Genomic DNA, 19,351 nt, shown 5'->3' with positions numbered 1-19,351 from the left:
TTCACAAGAACAAAATTAGCTTGGGAGGTATAAATAATCAATATAATAATAAGAACTCCAAAACTTTATAATAGAATGACTCTGTTAGGCTCTGGTTACACTATCAAACTAGAAACAAAAGTGTGATGTGCCTAAATAATGGTAGTGATATGACGTCATCATGTCCATATGGGCACATCGCCTTTTTGTCACATGAAGTGTAGACAGAGCTTTACCTTCAATAGAAACAGCATTTGATGTGTCCGTGAACAAGTTTTTACTTGATTGTATACTTGGAATGGTAGTAAAATAATTCGAGGCGTCAGACGAACTGGAATTGTCAAGTTTCTTGTATGAAGAACTAACAGCACTAACGTTGTCTGTAGTAATAGAAGTTGTAGTAGTTGTCGTCGCCGTAGTAGTAGTAGTAGTAAATTGGTCAGTAATTTGTAAAGTGGTATGGAAGTTGTCGTTTTCTTCTGTAACAGAAGTTGTTCCCAAGTACGAGTAGCAAGGCTTAGCAACAGTACTAGCTATACAGTATTAAAGCATACGGTACATTTTGTTTGAAAATTAGTAAACAATATAAACAAAAGCTAATGTTAATTAATAATTCATAACAACCATACCCAAGGGGAATTTTTGTTTTAAATACAATCATGTCTCATTCAATTCCCCTACACTCGCATTTGTCCTGATGAACCTAACCTTTTTCTGTGATTGTGGTGGAAGGAATTGTGCTAATATTGATAACACTAAAATTAATACTATAATAGGCCTACCTATTAAGAGCTTACGTTAAAATTGAATTAATTTTGTATACAATTGATTCCCTATTAAACATGATAGGATAAAACCACAGTTATAAGAGGGAGGAGTGAAGCAGCCAATCGTGGACCAACGTTGAGCAGCAAAAATGTATTTAATAATAATATTTCTAGGTAATACTCAACTTTCATTGATACTTTGACAGTGAACATTTCTCTGCTAAAGTGCCAATGTTATCAAGCCCTATATAATAGGGACTTTTAGATTTTCACGTAAACTATGTCGACTGCTACCCTACTACGTCATTGTTATAATATGCGCATGCGCTATGCGTCCGGTACATCGTCGCAAATGTTTACCAAAATCATGGCCGAGAATGTGTCGCGATGATTTTCTGATAATGTAGTAAAGTGAATTTGAGTATTTTAAAAACTGTGAATTATTAATTTGTATTGGTTATTTAAATAAAGTTTTTTAATAATAATACTGCTAATGGCCTGGGATAGGTCTTATCACTATACTACTAGGACACCAGCCTTCCTTAAAAAAAAGTAAGGATTTCGGCTAGGCCTAAGCTACACACTTAGCCTGGCCTAGGCCTCTTTACTTCCACCGGCCCAGCGCGGTGGAATAGCACCACGAATGAGCGCTACTACTATAGAGATTACAAGGTCAGATCCCAAGGTCATTACGTCATACGTTCACTGGCACGTCAACGTAAATGTCCATTTAATCTAAAATGTATTTTAGTTGTCGACGAGAACATTCGACTACGACCCATGTGGACGTGGCCGTCGTGTGCACGCTCACTCAATCAATCTATCTAAAAGTCCCTAATATATAATACGGACATCAACACTTACAACAATGTTGCTCATCTGAACCATCTTTACAATCAAAATGTCCGTCACATACGCTGATGTCTGTAGTACATCCGCTCAATGTACATTCGAATTGATATGCATTGCATGGAGTGAAGATGAGCAATTCTAGGATAATTGATATGATATATACTAAGTCTTAAAGCTGGGAGGTTATATTTGTTGGGGTTTATTAATGATATAATGTGCATTAGAGTACTTATTCCTTTCAAAAATTCACAAACATACTACCATACACTATAACTACTACTTTATACACATAAGCACAGTAATACAATGTTTAACGTTTTATTATGTATTTGATGCAACTACTGCGGTCACCTTACTCTCAATAATGAAATTCTTTAATTGTTATTTGGCTTATTTATTATATATTAGATACCACTGGTCCACCTTACTTTAAATAATGATTAATTCTTTAATTATTTGGCTTTTTCGGTGGCTACTCATGTTATATTAGTTCGCTGTGCTTGTGATATAGTACCGTGTACATGGAATACAGTTATTTTATTGGGGGCGAGATAATTGCCAAGAATCATACCAGCCCAGCCAAATAGTATTGTGCATAAGTAGCACCATGATAGTTAGATGGGATGTTTATGGGGATGGTTAAGTAGAAAAAACAAATCTAACTGATGCTACCGAGTTGCTGTAACATCAATGATACATGTTCAGTTTGTTATACTATGTATAGTGAATCTGATCAATTTGATAGGGAGCTACAAACTTTAGGGAGTGGTCAGAAATTGTGTGTGACGTCACTTACAATCATGGCATCCAAAATAAGGACACTCTATGAATTACGTCATTATTTGCCGGTTACTCATTACACATTTCTGGCGTAGCACTAACGACAAGAGAGCCTCAACTGGAGCGAACATGGCAGACATGCAGTGAAATTCCCAAACGTTTCTAATTCAGTACGAATACTACTTTCAATTACAACCTACATTCAAGAACTAATATTCGCATAGCACTCAAACTCTTTACCACAATATACTATATAAAACATTTTACATTAGTAAAAAATAATAACACAGTCAATGGCGTAGGATATTACCAAGTACTACACAACCTAACATTTTTTTTCATGTGATCCCAAATAATAAACATGCAAATTATGATTTCTGTGTGGTATCAAATAGATACAAACATTATGCCATGTATGTATTATTTCACTATTTCGACCGATCATCGTTTGTGACTAACGCATATTATAAGCTACTGTTTTGTGGTCTAGCTCTACCTTTTTTTTAAGTTTTGATTAAGGTACAGTACAGAATGTGGTAATTCACTTTCTATATGCCTCATCTATACTGTAAATATACACTCTCACATACCATTACAAACATTTTCACCACCCGATGGGGGACAAATTGCCATCCAACTTTTCTGAATCAAAATTTTCCGTAGGTTACGAATCTGAAAGGTAATCAGGATGGAAGCGTTTGCGAGATATAATTGGTCAAAGCTCAAAATTAACTAATTACATCAATGTATTAAACATTTGTATTATAACCTTTTAAAAATAATAAAATAATAATAAATCTTTTATTACATTTTTATGATTATAGGTATCTATTCAATTTTCGTATAAAAAAATCCTTCACGATTAAGGGTCAAATGTCAATATTGGTCAATCATAGAACTTACCTATAAAACCAAATAAAATGTGATGTTTTCTCATCCTGTTAATCAATCATACGCAATGTAAAAGATCACATTTATCACTTCATAAGTTGACATACAGTAAGGTCAAGGGTCAACATTTTAACATGCGTATTGGGTAGTTACCAAATAAATGCAAAGTTGTCCAAACTATGAGATCGATGGTTTACAAGTAGTCAAATTATTTGATCAGTAAATTTATGTTATTAATATCTCATATAATAATCAACGTATCCGGACAACTACCCCCTGGACAATTACCACCCGGACAACTACCACTCGGAAAATAACTTTGACTTTATATTGCGCTTCCTATCTCGATCCATATTCTTCATCTACGGATAATTCTGGTCTAGAAAATTTGGATGGCAATTTGCACCACTTCGGGTGGTGAATCCACACAGACCGGACTATAAAAGGCGCTCATTCGTCTGCCCACAGTAGTAGTAGGACATTTAAACATACCACAACTGTCGCAATTTATATACCCACGAGTACATGCCCTTGACTTTGGTTGACAACCTCTAAAATAACAATAGTCTTGATATTCGTTACACACATAATTTTCTAATAAAAAAGAGAATAAGCAATGCAATTAAAAATTGATACAATATATTCATAAATTAGTCAATCAATTAATCGATCGATCAATGAATCAATCGAGACCTTTTTAGTTGTTTTCCTTACTTATGTCTAGTATCATCAAAATCTTCAAAATTGCAATATTATTTGTGATTTGATTTCAACATTTGTATTTCTTTTTAATTTGTTAATTTATTAGTTTGTGTATCTGTTTCTTTGTGTATCTGTTTCTTTGTGTATCTGTTTATTTGTTTATATGTTCATCCAGGGAAGAGTAATTTCACTCTTCTGTGGTTTATCCAATCACCAATAAATAAGTATTGGCTGAAGAAGTGAACTTACGACAATCATTTTCATCTGATCCATCGTTGCAATCCTGATTTCCATCACATTCCAGATTTTTATGAACACAATCGCCACTTGAACATTGAAACTGCCATTCATTGCACACGTAGTCATCTGGAAGTGGAAAAACTTGAAATAATGCAGAATAGAAATAGAATGTAATACTAGGTCTACCCTTTATTTGTAAAATTCATTTATTGAAAATGTTAAAAAAAAATCTATTAATATATTAAAACCAAGATGTAGGGGCCTACTAGAAAGTAATTAAAAGTAAATTTTGCTAATTCTGATTTTACAAAATATAAAAATACCGAAAAACTCTTCCAAATGTTTTAAGAACTGCAAAAAAAAATATTTTTTTCTGATAACGCAACAAACTCAGTAAAAACGTGGAAGATAATAAATGACGTAGGCCTCGGTAAAAACAAAATTAAAATCAGTTAATGCTATTTCTGATAATAATAATAATAATGGGACAACATCAATAGTAAATAATCCAGACGAAATTGTTGATGTATTATTTAATGATTATTTTGTTAGCGTAGCCGATCAACTTGCAAACAAAATTCCCCGCTCACAAAAATGTTTTTTTCTCCGTATCTGGCCACTCCCTTACCAATTTTTTTTTTCTTGAACCTATCACTGTTAATGAGTTACTGTATTTAATTTTTTTTTTTAATCGACCAAAATAAAGCAACTGGATCAGATGATCTACCGGCACAATTAATTTCAATTGCAGCATTACATATTTAAAATTCCTTGTGTTATCTATATAAAAATTTAGGTAAATCGCCCGTTATTTCTAGAATGTTTACTCGATGGTATATAAAGTTGGTTCGTACTTTCGATACTGATTTTAACCACCTGATGTAACCCTGTTTACTAATTAAACTGAGTTCCATAATTAGTTATTGACAATTAAAACGAATTTAGGTTCAACGATTTTCCCCAAATAGGGGTGTTTTCCGATCGTGGTATACACTGTCCAATGCATGTCCATCTTGAAAAAATACCCGCACACAATAATACGAGGATGCTTCGCATTTTCCTATCTCCTCCTACGATAATTGTTTTTAATGGCTGAAAACCGGTTGAACAGCTCGAGTACAGCATCATAATGTTGAAGAAAGGCCGTTACGTAAGGGAAAAATTCAGTTAATCGCGCGTTACTTCTAGAATATTTACTCGATGGTATATAAAGTTGGTTTGTACTTTCGGTACTGATTTTAACCACCTGATGTAACCCTGTTTACTAATTAAATTGAGTTAGATAATTAGTTATTGACAAATAAAACGAATTTAGGTTCAACGATTTGTCTCAAATACGGTGTTTTCCGATCGTGGTACACACTATCTAATGGATGTCCATCTTGAAAAATACCCGCACACAATAATACGAGGATGCTTCGTATTTTCCTATCTCCTCCTACGATAAGTGTTTTTAATGGATGAAAACCGGTTGAACAGCTCGAGTACAGCATCATAATGTTGAAGACAGGCCGATTTTCTTTAAAAAATACTATTTTTGTCATATACGTTTATACAAATGTATTGATTTGCAATGAATGGAACATTCCAAATTATTTGGTTTAACCATGGATGCATACCTCCACAGTTTAACACAAGTAGGTAAATTTATGGGCCTTTGGAGAATAAACATAAATAGTAGTGTAATGCTATACAATATGCTATACGCTATTTGAATCGCAAATTTCTTATTGTGAGTGTTAGTACTGTTAGATATTGTCACAAGTGATTTAATTTTTGTTCCATTGTACCGTATGAGGGGGTCATTCATGCGTAGCGGCCTCTTATTGGATGATGGGTTGGTATATAAAGTGTGTGCGGGAACGGCGCGAGGTTGAAACAAGGAGTTGGGAGTAAGCTGAGTGTTGCATTTCTTGATTGGGTGTGGCAAACTACTAGTGTTGTAGGGATAAGAAGCTAAGCGGAGAAAATAAAGAAAACCAAAAGTAAGAGATATTTGATGCACACTTCAGCGATATTGTAGTCTTGTAATTAATAACTCCTTCACTTGACTAACGTTTCTTTTACGTCTGATAATTGAGTGGTAGCCTATAGGATTGAAGAACGGATTGACTAACTGAATGCATAACCAAAAGACTCGTGAAACCAGAACACTTGTAAATACAGAACAGTAACGATATTGGAATGGAATGAAGACGGAGAGGAAACACTTACCTACTAGTATCAGTAAATTGGAGACTGTTATAGAAAAGAAGGACGGTTGCAGAAATAATATGTTGAATTCTATTATGTACAACGCTTGATACCTACTAGTATCAGTAAATTGGAGACTGTTATAGAAAAGAAGGACGGTTGCAGAAATAATATGTTGAACTCTATTATGTACAACGCTTGTGTGTGAAATAGTCACCTGATTTGAACTTACATGGCATTCTGATCAACGTTATCAAGTATTGTTATTATAAATATTAATGGATACCGATTTATGAATATTATATAATTATGTGAAAAAGAAACGAAAATAAATAAGAGGAATTAATAAAATTAGTGACTGAAAGATATTAGGCGATGAATGATTTATAATCTAAGTATATAAGACGAGATAGAGAAAGTGTTGTATTAATTAGATCATACTGTAGGGAATGGGGATAGTAATTATTTTAAGAGGGTAATTCGAGATTTATATGATGAAATTAATTGAATAATATTGTAAAGTGTAACGATGATGCAAGTATACGTATAGGGGACTTAGGGTAGAGGGTTTTTTGGATAGAAGTAAATATTTATTTATTGTTGTATTCATTTATTTGTTTATTGTATTTAACTGGGTTTTGAGTATTGGGAAAGGGGTAAAGGCCATCTCTAGAGATAATTGGGGTAGTATAAGGGAACTTGTAAGATATTTATTTATTTGTTTATTGTTAACGGGTATTTATTTATTAGATTATTGAATGTTTCAATGTGAAACTTCATATGAATGCTCGTTTGAGCCTGAGGTATAAATGTTTAAAAGAAAAGGGGAAAAAAATTAAAATAACGATAGAAGCTCTTGAAGTAATTTGTAATTATTTTTCTGTACGATTAAATTGGCAAGGTTTCGTGACAGATATAATATAAACAAATATACTAATAAACTTTATTACTGTGCGTGTGGGTAGCCCTTACTTTTAGTTTATAAACACATAATAATATAACACTTTATTACTGACAGTTGGTTCTCAACGTTTGTATTAATTAATAATTACAAGAAATATATAAACGTCGTAGTAGTGGTGTATCGTTACATGTACTTTACTATTTCAATCGACTATGACAGTGACAGTTTTAACAAAGTATTAAATCGGAAATGTTTTACTCTATTTAGTGGTATATTATTTTTAGGCCTATAAAAAAATATTTCGTTACTGAGTGGATAATAAAGAAATAGAACGAATAATTTAATATAAAGAATATATTTAAAAATTGTTCCTCTTTGTACCTATCCTCATCCCCAACCCTCAACCCTATTCATTCATTCATTTATTCGGTCAAAATCAACATACAATAGGCCTACTTGATTACATAACAATGTTACAATACAAAAAGTTAAAACTTGAGACTCACAATTAAAAAGAAGGAAAAAATGTTATAAATAATCTAAAACAATGCAAATGTCTAAAATGATGGTTAAAAAATGGTTTAAAAATGGTTTAAAAATGGCATTAAAAACAGCAATAAAACAGAATACCGTTCAGTACCATAGTTTAAAAAGTCATTAAAAATACAAGTTATAAAAAGACAATAGAATATGAGCATTAAGAATAAAACAGTTAAGTTGATTTCGACCAGGATAGCCCAAGAAAACCAATTACTGTACCTAGGTTTATTTCCGTTGGGGTCCTGTAAATTTAATTATTTTATTCTATATATTTACCGGTTTTCTCTTTTGTTCGCTAAGTATTCTTTAACCATTTTTCTAAATATCCCAACACTCATGGTGTTTTCTATATCGTTTGGTAATTTGTTCCAGTCATTAATGGCTGTAGCATAAAATGTTCCATCGATAGCTTTAGATGCTTTTGGCGGAATGAAGTTGAATTCACTTTGTCGTGTACCATGACTATGTTGGTCACACACCTTATCAAAATATTCATTTAAATACGAGGGAGCGGAATTATTTAAAATATTATGCACTGTATTTAACTTCATTTGAGTTACTCTGTCTTCGACATTTAATAATCCTAGTTTATTCAACTCTTTCTGTTCATGGGTTCTTGGTCCTTCACTTAAAATATATGTAACCATATTGTTTTGCATGACTTGTAACTTATTTTTACATTTTCTTTGTAGAGGCAGAATATCATGATGAACATTCATAATCGAAATTACATTTTCATTTAAAAAAGAAGCTTGTCGGTAAAGAAATCGTTGTCTTGCCGTAATATTTTTAACGACTGCATTAAAGATTTTTTTGCCCGACAAGGATTGATCTAATGGTATACCAAGGTAGTTTATGGAAGAGGATTCTTTTATTGACACACCATTGCAGTGAATTGAGAAATCAGTGGCCTCCTTTAATTTAAATTTAAAACCAAATAGTATCGCCTCTGTTTTTCCTAAGTGAATTGATAGCTTATTATCAATTAGCCACTCGTTACAAGATTTCAATTCAGTGCTTAGTTTTTTGGCCAATAAGGTCGGGTCCTTTCCAAAAACCACCAGGATACTATCATCGGCATATAAAATAAGTTTACAGTTAACACTAGTCGGCGTATCATTGATGTAACATGGGAACAAAAGTGGGCCTAATATACTTCCCTGTGGGACACCACATGTTATAGGGAGTAAGCTATAGAGTTAACATTGTGTACACATACTAACTGTTGTCTGTTATACAGATACGATTTGAACCATTGAGTCGATCCTATACCCATTGCTTCTAGTTTACGGATCAAAGTGCCATGGTCAACTGTGTCAAACGCTTTTTGGATGTCTAGCGCTACCATACCAGTATAGTTGCCATTTTACATTTCTGTGCGAATATAGTCCGTTATATGAACTAAGCACGAATCCGTTGAATATCTACTCCTAAACCCTGATTGGAAGTCATATAAAATTTCATTTTCTCTGAGGTATTCATCAATTTGAACATATATAGCTCGTTCGAGTACCTTGGACATTACACTTAAAATACTAATTGGTCGTGCAGGAATGTCTAAACCGGTACTTTTAGCTTAGGCTGTGTAGCTTCTTTAGAACGAATTCCTCTGTAACGGGGATTAGGTTCATATTATTTTTGGACACTCCCTTTCTTTCATAAAATTGTTTGAATTTAACTGATTCCGTATTATAACGTGCACTGCCGTTAGGAAGTTTACTAGCCAGATCATTTGACACGCTAGTGAAGAATCTATTGAAGTGGTCTGCGACTTTATTGTTATCAAAGCAAACTTTATCTTCTATATTTAATACAATTAGGGGTGAAGACTTTGTTTTTTGACTATATCCCAGAGATTTTAATTGCGCCCATAACTTTTTTGGATTTTTTTTATTTTCTTTTAAGTTTTTACTAAAATATTGAGCTTTCGCGCACTTAATGTCTCTACGGACTTTGTTTCTTATTTTGCAGAAATCAGAATATATTTTTTCGTCATTTCTATGTCTTTTAACCTTCCTCAATAATGAGTCACGGTGACGAATATTTTGTAGGATTGTATCGTCTATCCATGGTTCGGTTCTATTTTTTAGTCTTACCTCTTTACCCTAATGTTAGATACAAAACACAAATTTGGTTTGTTTAAATGAGTCCAAATCAAAAATTTTCTGAAAAATGTTTTATAGTCCTAAGGTACGTACATTTTTACGCTGAAATTACTATGTATTCGAGAACCATCTGTGGTTCATTTTCATCAGATAAAAGCAAATGATGTGAATGGTGTATGGTAAATAAATTAACAATCAGCTAATTATATTTTACTTCACAATAAGGGCACAATTTTTTTGTTTTATGTTTTGATTTTATGTATGTGAGAAAGAACAAAATATAAAGCTTTCGTTTTAATGTAATATTACATTTATGTAGGTATTTGGAATATGCCTAATGTCTCTATCCATTTTATTGTAAATTATTTTGCGTGAAACCATTATGGTGAAAATAAAAATACATCGGTTTAATATGTTCCCCCTTCCAAATAAAGTTACATAACATGTACATCTACCTGTGTTATTTCACAGGAAGGTATATAAAAAAGTGAACTGATCACACGGGCACATGTAACTCAGATACGATTGAGCATTCATCAGGTTTACAGACACCCCTGGTGACGGTTTTATCTAAATTTTAGAAATAAGATACTTACGACAATTACTTTCGTCACAGCCATCAACACAATTATTGAAATTGTCACATATATAACCTTTAGACAAACAATTTCCAGTACTACACTGGAACTGATCCGATCCACAGTCACATAGGCCTAACGGGTAAAAAAAATTGGTACATAATAATATTTAATATCGGCTGAATTTTCATAAGCAAACCTCCGTCGTAAGCATACGCCTTTTAGGTCCCGACCAAATCGAATAAAATGAACAATGGTATAGTAATTCCATGGATACTATTAACGACCGCTTATTTACTAGAATATTGTTGAAATTGAGCTTTTCAAATCACTTACCAACAGCAAAATATAAAACAGAAAATTGTAACATAACTGCCCACATCAATGTTGACATCAACATTGTTACGTCGTATTTGGAAAACTTAAATACAAAGGTATATACATAGACGGGTAAACATTGCACAACCCGTCTGCTAAATAGTTGGTACACTCAGTGTTTAAGTTCATTATTTATTTTTATTATATGTATTTTTAGTAACGATAAAACTCTAATGTTGATAGTATTTACAAAATGAAAGAAAAAAAAGAACAGTCATTAATCAGCAACTTGTTATATTACTCTTCTTTGTTCCACTCTTAATGAGTATCTTTCGATATTTAACAATGGGAAACGATTAAGTTTTTAGATATACTGTTTTTCTTTGATTGCTATATTCCAATCATTTTAAATGTGTAATAGTTATCAAACGTTTTGACAAAACGTTTATTCATCATGCTTTTGTAGCTTTATGACTAAATCGATAGCAACACATGATGATAGTCAAAAAGAGCTAAACAGAATAAATCATTTTCATCATGATATTTGTTTTTTAAGGTTGCGTTAGTAACAGTATTTATGATGCCAAACATAATATTGAAACATCACACAATGTGCATTTGGTTCTAATGATGGACCAACGTATATTACGTATAGTTACTTTATTACTAGTGCGTACTATATGCGCCAATCAAATGACAGGAATGTATTTATATGTGTTATAAAACCTTATATCTAACACTAACAATTATACTCGCCCCGGGGCGGGTTTCAACATTAGTTTAAAGCCTTCTCAGTACATAGCAACCGACGCCAGGATCTCGCTATACTCACCAACCTCCACCCCTCTTCAATAACACACTACATTCTTTAAAAAAAAAAAATTCCCAGGACAAATTTCAATTCAGCTTCAAAATGAGAGGGGTATACATAGCTATGATAGGCCTATGTTTTAAGTACGTTGTAACCTGTGTAAATGAATAGGTGTCATAGTGGCTGATAATTAAAATATCTCATTTTGATACTGCGCCCCAGCCTTCTTTCTGCTCTCACCATCCCAGCCACAATCAACAAAACTAACTCCTCCCCTGGACAGTTCAAAATGTAGTAACTTTTCCTAGTATTCAAATAATGTTATACTTCATTACGCCAGGTATTTTTGCCCCTCCTTCTCCCTCGCAATATACCCCCAGATACTGGGTGATGTGTGCAAGACGTTTTCAGTACACCCTATCTCCCAACCCCCACTTGGATCCAAGATGGTGTTGAAATATAATTTAGAACTTTCCAGGTACAATTGTGGTCATTTTGATACCCAAATAGTTAATTCATCTTCGTCTTAATGAGAGTGAGATACATAGCAAATAGCAAACTATGTAAATGAATAGGTGTCATATTGGCTAATGAATAAAATATCTAATTTGGATACCGTTGAATTACCTCTTCTCCAGTCTACATTCTTTCTACTCTCCCCATCCCACCACAATCACCACAACTTAACTCCTCCATAAGACAGTTCAAATGTAGTAACTTTTCCCAGTACAAATCCAATTATGTTGTATTTCTATTTTCTCCAAATTCCAGTATCTCCACCCTTCCCCCTCCCAACACACCCCATTCTTGGTGATGTTTTTAAGACGTGTGTTAAGCCATTACTCCCAACCCATAACCCCTCACTGCCAGTTTTCTAATGTAGTTTGTACATTACACTCCCAGTACAGTTTCAGTCATGTTGAAAGGCCTACGGCCCCACCCCAAACTCCCATCCTTCTCCCAAAAATAATTGAAATACTTCAATAATGTCCTACTACAATTCTGGTCAGTTTTACCCCTAGCCCAAGCAGAAATCCCCACCATCCTCTCAATCAAATTTGATTCAACTGACAAGAATCTATTTAGATGTTGTATAAAACAAAATAATGATGTGGAAGTGGAATGATACAAATAATGTTATTTGGTGAAAGAATGGTGAAATGTTGTTGCTTCGCCTCGTAGGAATATAACCTTTCATCATTCACCTCATGCCATTAATATTTGTACCATTCCACTCATAACCATTAATTTAATACAGTAACTGTTGTTTTGGACTTAACTTGAACATTTTGCAGAAGAAAGAATAGCCCCATAAGGCTGAAGCGGCGCGCCATAAAACTATCAATTTGATTGTTTTGTAGTTTTATTGAGGGCAGCAGCTGTAAAAAAAAAAGAAAGCTAGCATGCAAGAATCGATCATCGGCACGTGACGACAAGACGAAAACAACACCGCCGCGAAACCAGATCATCGATCCCCTCCCTGCCTGCTTCTGTTTGTTGTGTGTTTGTGTTGTGTGAAGAAGAATAGAGGAGGCAGCCTAGCCTAGTTTGATGACGTTTATGTTTTGACGTAATAAAGTTGTAGTTAATAGAAAAAAGGATGATTTACGGCTTACAGTGTTGTGCTATTATTGTAATTTTTGTTTTTATAACGCCAAGATTTGCAACAGAGGTAAGTAGCCTAGGCTAGGGCCTAGAAGTAGATCCGCCTAGCCTAGGCCTAGCTAGTACTACTAGTAGCCTCTAGGCCTAGGCTATTTAGACCTAGGTTAAGGAGGCTAGGCATACTAGGGCCTAGGCCTAGCTAGGGTACTAAATAATAAATAAGAAGGTAACCAAAAGAATTACTTCTAGAGTCTAGGCTAGCCTAGGCCTAGGCTAGAGTACTTGGTCCGGAGTGGCGGGACGTTTCGGCCCTGAAAACCGAGATGATTGGCGCTACTGCAGTTTCGAACCACCACACTGTATCTTATTTCTCACCTATATTTTTTCTCACACCCACATCATACAATTTTGGGCCATTATGTTCACATGATTGAGCCACCTTTAAATTAACTTTTTCACAATAAAAAATGCCTTTCAAAATAAACATTTTAATTTATGGCGTGAGTTTGAAAATCCACACATCAAAATTCATAATAAAATGATAATAATATATAAATATATATATTAATAATAATTTATTGGAAACTCTTCACTTTTATAACAGTGTGGTACACTTTTTGATGATAAAGATGCGTCAAAATGGTTCAGGGACGATTCGGCCCTGAGACGATTCGGCCCGGGACTATTCGGCCCACTTTTGGTGGGACGATTCGGCCCACTTTCGGGTCTTAATCGTTGGGCCCGATAGTCTTAACATTGGGCCTGATAGCCAAGTGTATCGTTTGTAAATCCGTTCCATAGTTTATAATTGAGTTCTCCGCAAACAATGTTTATGTTTATAATATTAATGGTAGCCATTACGTACGATTTAAAAAGATATGAAAAAAAAACACATTTGTCATTTGGTAACTGTATATACTTTACTGTGTCTAATACCTATTGCAATTGTTTGGCTGAGACTGAGAGAGAAATTGAAATTGAGTCCCTTTTTTAGACTAATGAATTATTTGTTTTTTAATTTTATTGTGTTTGGTATAGAAAAAAAATAATGTCCCCTTAATAAATAAGGTACAGTAATCATAACATATACTGTAGTAATATTTTATGGTGAAAATCCAATTTGTTTTTGTGGACCTGACCCGAATCTATTGGGCCCGAACGTGCACACAGGTGAGCCCAAACGTCCACAAAGTTGGGCTCGAACGCCTGCACGCGTTGGTACTTGATCGTCTTTAAAAAATCCCCATCGTCTGGCCCCGATCGTCTGTCAATAAAAAAGAAGTGCCTTTCAAAACTAAAAATAAATATTTTGTTAGTGTCTAAATGTGTGTAATCAGATTTTATAATACTGTCATCTATAGTTTCTACATTTTTGGGGGAAAATGAAGCATATAATCTGGCAATTAATTGTTAATATAAGATGGCAAACATTTCGCAGTGTGTTGACAGTGAATTCAGTATCGTTTAAAAAGTACAGTATTGTTATTTAAAATTTACCACTTGGTTGAATTGTATAGACATGTTACATAATATTATGTTGTGAGTGTGAAAAAGGAAAATTTAGGTGAGAAATCGAAGATCAGTGAGGTGCAAAACAGTAGCCCACGTCGGCTCACTTACTTATTATTTATTTGATATGCATTTTATACATTTTTTTCCAAAACTTTCTTTTCAGAGAGACTATGGTGCTGTACTCCACTAGGCTAGGGACAATGATGCAATGAAATGTTTTTTAATAATATTGGCGTACCAAAAGGGGCAAAAAAACTGTTACGTCAACAAGCGAGTGACGTTTTTTGTAAGAAATATTTCTTGTTAAACCTTACTTTTTTTTTTTTTTTTAGGTAACTGATGTCCGTCCTCCATACACACATTATGCAGAAAGAGCTAGATATATCGTGCATAAGGTAATCATTATTTTATTTAATTAACTTACTTTTGATCAAGCAGTATTACCTAGTAACTCTGTTACTGCTTTAGCCCAGTGTTTTTCCATTGACGCAGTGCTTAGTTAAAGATGTATTGTCCCTTTGATTTTAAAAAAATAAAATATTTGAAACAAAATGGGTCATTTTGAAGTATCATAATAGTTATTAACTTTCACCAAAAATTTGTTGAAAAAAAAAATCATTTAACTGAAATAGAGACGTTTTTTTGTTCAAAAAAATAACTTTGACTTCCAGTCAAAGTTTTCGATCAAAACATATCTCATAATGCAACACGCTGGTTTGGGTACCCTGTATGCATAATGATAAAACTTCCTCGCGATCTGTTTGACAACACCTTCTCAACTGTGACGAGTTGTAAACAATCCTAATTAGCATATGCATAATGCATACTCATGGTTTGAAATCTTTGTTTACTTTCGCTCACGACGATTTTCCAGGCGAAATGTAATCAAATTTATTTACCTGTTAATTACGTAAACTTGTTGTTTTTGGCTCGAATTTTCGACTTAAAGTGAATAACTTTAATAATACTTTGATGGCCAATTTAAATTTAGAATATTTTGACCTTCATTGTTTGTGTTTCAAGGGACAATACATCTTTAATAAATAAAAACAATTATAACACTTTTTTAGGCCTCCACAATACAAGAATTGATTTTGTTCTGTATAAAAAAACAAGTTACAGAACTATGATAAATTATTTGTTTACAGGCTGACTGGGCAATGCTCGGAACAACATCAACACATCCGGCATATCAAGGACGTCCCTTCCTAAACCCAAATTCAATCTGTGATGGTCCGGTAGATAACAGTACTGGAGTGCCTTATATGTATGCATCTATGCTTGATATTAGTATGAAAGATATCGCCAAAAACAGCCAAATAACACTTGCTTTTAGCGAAGCAGAGTTCAACATTGATGACTGTCATTTGACTAAGAACAGTGACCCTGAAAGTCCTTTATGTTCCAGACTTGTCATGTTTGGTAAGTTCAGACTTTAAGCTCTGTCTACACTATCAAACTAGTTTGACAAAAAAAGTGTGATGTGCCCAAATAATGGTAGTGATGATATATCACATGTCCATATATGAGCACATCACATTTTTTTATCACATAAAGTTTGAGAGTGTAACCAGAGCTTTAGACCATTGCAGGTATTTATAATTGTAAACATGGCAATGTGAGACGTGCCAAAGGCAGAAGTTACGATGACAACTCATTATTTCACTTATTTAACAACCAATATTCAGCATATTTTCTTCTTTTTTTTCTTTATCTAGAATAATAGAAATTAGATATTGGATATTTTTTGTTTATCCAAAATATCTGAAAGAAATTGCATTTTATCGGGAGATGACTCTGAATATTGGGAGACTCCCACCACATTATTTGGAGAGCTGGGAGGTCTGCCATTGAGAGTTAATTATCGAACAGTGAACTAATTCATTGTCAACATGGCTGCCGTATATATTTTCAAAATATTATAAGGTTTTTAAAAATATCGGAACATATATTTTTGCACAGTGTTGTTTTTATACAATAATGGTGTTGACATAAATCATTTCTTGGAGAATGTAAATTTTTGCATGACTAGAATCGTTGGTAGAAGAATACCTTCTTGTGTTGATTCATTTAACACAGACACAGTTTTGCGTGACTGTGTGGGTGTTACATAACTGGTGTATCTAATTGGCCATTAGACGCTGCATCAAAAAAAGTTCATCATAGTACTGAGGTTTATAGTAAAAAATAAAGCTCTGATGATATTTTCATTTCTCTTCTGTTTATTTTTTACTGTCCAGTTTTACACAAAATGCAAAACTTGTGGAAGATGAAGAAGTTACTGTGAAAAAAGAATCATGTGACTCGGCCATAACATTTATATATTGTCAAAGCTATTTTTTAAAGATTTACATTTATTTTTTTATTATAGGAAATGTGATACAAGTATCTGACCCTGCTGAACTGGATTTTATCAAGAAAGCGATGTTCTCACGTCACCCAAACATGGCGACGTGGCCAGTAGACCATAATTTTGTTTTCTTAAAAACAAAATTGACAGATATATGGATGATTGACTTTTTCGGTGGCGGTATTACGATTGACGTCAACGATTATTTTAAGGCTAAGCCTTAATATTACTATATTATTTTTGCATGTATTGCATGGTACTATACTATCGAGGTAAAATCTTAGGTTTAATTATATTGCTATTTAAATTTCTAAACTTCAGATTATCTTGCTTAATTTGTTATTGATTAAAGGTTAAACAATGTATATACAGTCTAGCAAGAGTATAGCTTATACAATTAGCAAAGTAGTAGGCCTACTAGTAGCTGCAGCTTCTGTGAATTTAACCATATATTTTAGATACACAATAAATGTTCTTGCCATCTGAAACTTAATTAAACAGTCACTCAATATTTAATTTGGAAAATTAATTGAAACATTATCTTTGTACTACTGTTTCTATGAAAAATGCATTATCCATAGTTCATTGAATGTTGTTATTAAATAAATATCATAAGCTAGTGAAGCAACTGTTAGGTGAAGTGTCCAGAATGTTAGGATTTTTATTTGAGGAGAGGGTACTATAGGCTTCTTTTTGTAAACCGACTGATGATGACAATACTTTACAGGGTCCATAGGTCATTGGAGACCTAGAACATCATGAAATTTAACTAAATTTTGACTTTCATTAACAATTTACTACATACCAATTACAATCGAAAAGTGTGCTACTTTGAAGTCTTTATCTGAAGACTTTTTTTTTTAAACAATTTGTCCACTTCCTTTATAATTAAAGTACTTGAATTTGGGTACAGCTCACTGAGTCTGCTTTTGCTGGGCTATATTGTAAACAGTTTTTATTATTGTTGCTAATTATGCTAAAATTAGATGTCATCGCTTTTTCGATTCATTTATTGGTATTGCGTTGACTTTTTCTTTTAAACATGATATAAGGTTTGGGGATTGTGTGAAAAGTAATACACAGAGATATGTTTTGTTTATGAAATATGATTTTTATTTTTTTTAAATTAATTTCTTGGTTATTTTTATGTTTGTGTCGAACTTAAATGAAGCTACCATAGTATGTTTTAAAGCTATGAGTTTGTACTTAGCATTACACTTTATTTAGCCTGAAACAATTTACTTTATGTCTCCATTCCATAATCTCCACAAAACATTACTTTACAGGACACAAAATCACTAGGTTTTTTTTAGGGGTAGGGGGGTGGTGAGAGTTTGGACATTATTTTCACGATAACCTAAAAACATATTGGGAAAATAGCGACGTAAAACTGTTCTTGATAGTATAGAATATATCGTTCTTCTTTCTTATTGTTTTGAATATACATACTCTTTTTTTGGTGTGCAATAAGTATCGGTTAAATCCATTATTTTTCCATCCATTATTGTCTGATAACAGTTTTTATTAGATAGTTATTTGTGAATTGTATAATTTCATGGTCGTCAAATTATTTGCAATAAATCAAGGATAATACAATATCATTTGAAAATATTTTACTTGTTTTAATTGAATATTTACGTTCTTACTGATTGGCTAGAGAGCCTAGTAGTAGATTTCAAAGTGACGACTTATTTAGAAAATAATTATTAAGGCTGCTAGGGTTTTAATGCGGTACTCAATAAACAGGAGGGCTACATTCAATCAGGAGGAAAGAGTGAGATTACAATCTGTAATTTACTCTTCTCCGATTCAATAATGCAAATTAAGTCTAAAGTCCGGTCGTCAGGTCCATGGTCGTACCTTGCCGGTGTATCTTGCATGCTATACATTTTGTGCACAAATGTATAAATATATTTTTTTTGTGTGGTGTTGTAATTGTTTGTAATTGTATCGCTTTTTAAGATGTGCATGTAATCTTAAATATATCTAATAATGTGCTAATCCTACAATTTAAATTAATCAATGCAAGTTTGTTTGTAAATGCAGTTCTGAATAAATCTTCCATTAAAAATATTTACATGTTATAGTGTTTTTTGTAATTGTCATAGGTTAAAAGCCAGTTGTATCAATGAAAGAAATGTACCGAAAATGCTTATTTAATAATAATATTTAAAAAATCTGTAAATAATTTCATACGCATCCAATATAGCGAGTAACTCGACAA

General features: G+C 33.1%; 1 protein-coding gene and 1 long non-coding RNA gene across 2 annotated transcripts; one reads left to right on the top strand and one right to left on the bottom strand.

Moving 5' to 3' along the window:
* Positions 1–3,776: 3,776 nt before the first annotated feature.
* LOC144843311 (uncharacterized) lies at positions 3,777–10,649 on the bottom strand. Its single transcript, XR_013612255.1, has 3 exons — positions 10,550–10,649; positions 4,221–4,337; positions 3,777–3,863 (listed from the first exon to the last, which is right to left on the bottom strand). It is a non-coding gene; the product is annotated as an uncharacterized LOC144843311 (long non-coding RNA).
* A 2,477-nt stretch (positions 10,650–13,126) lies between these two features.
* Positions 13,127–18,239, top strand: LOC144842690 (protein CREG1-like). The gene is made up of 4 exons (XM_078699220.1): positions 13,127–13,332; positions 15,110–15,172; positions 15,926–16,199; positions 17,149–18,239. The coding sequence occupies exons 1-4, from the start codon at positions 13,261–13,263 to the stop codon at positions 17,349–17,351; spliced, it is 612 nt and encodes a 203-aa protein (XP_078555346.1). The 5' UTR covers positions 13,127–13,260; the 3' UTR covers positions 17,352–18,239.
* The last annotated feature ends 1,112 nt before the right edge of the window (positions 18,240–19,351 follow it).

Source organism: Antedon bifida, chromosome 5 (genome assembly GCF_963402885.1).
Source record: "Antedon bifida chromosome 5, ecAntBifi1.1, whole genome shotgun sequence".
Classification (NCBI taxonomy): domain Eukaryota; kingdom Metazoa; phylum Echinodermata; class Crinoidea; order Comatulida; family Antedonidae; genus Antedon; species Antedon bifida.
The sequence above is the reverse complement of the archived record's forward strand: the minus strand, read 5'-3'. Positions and strand labels throughout refer to the sequence as shown.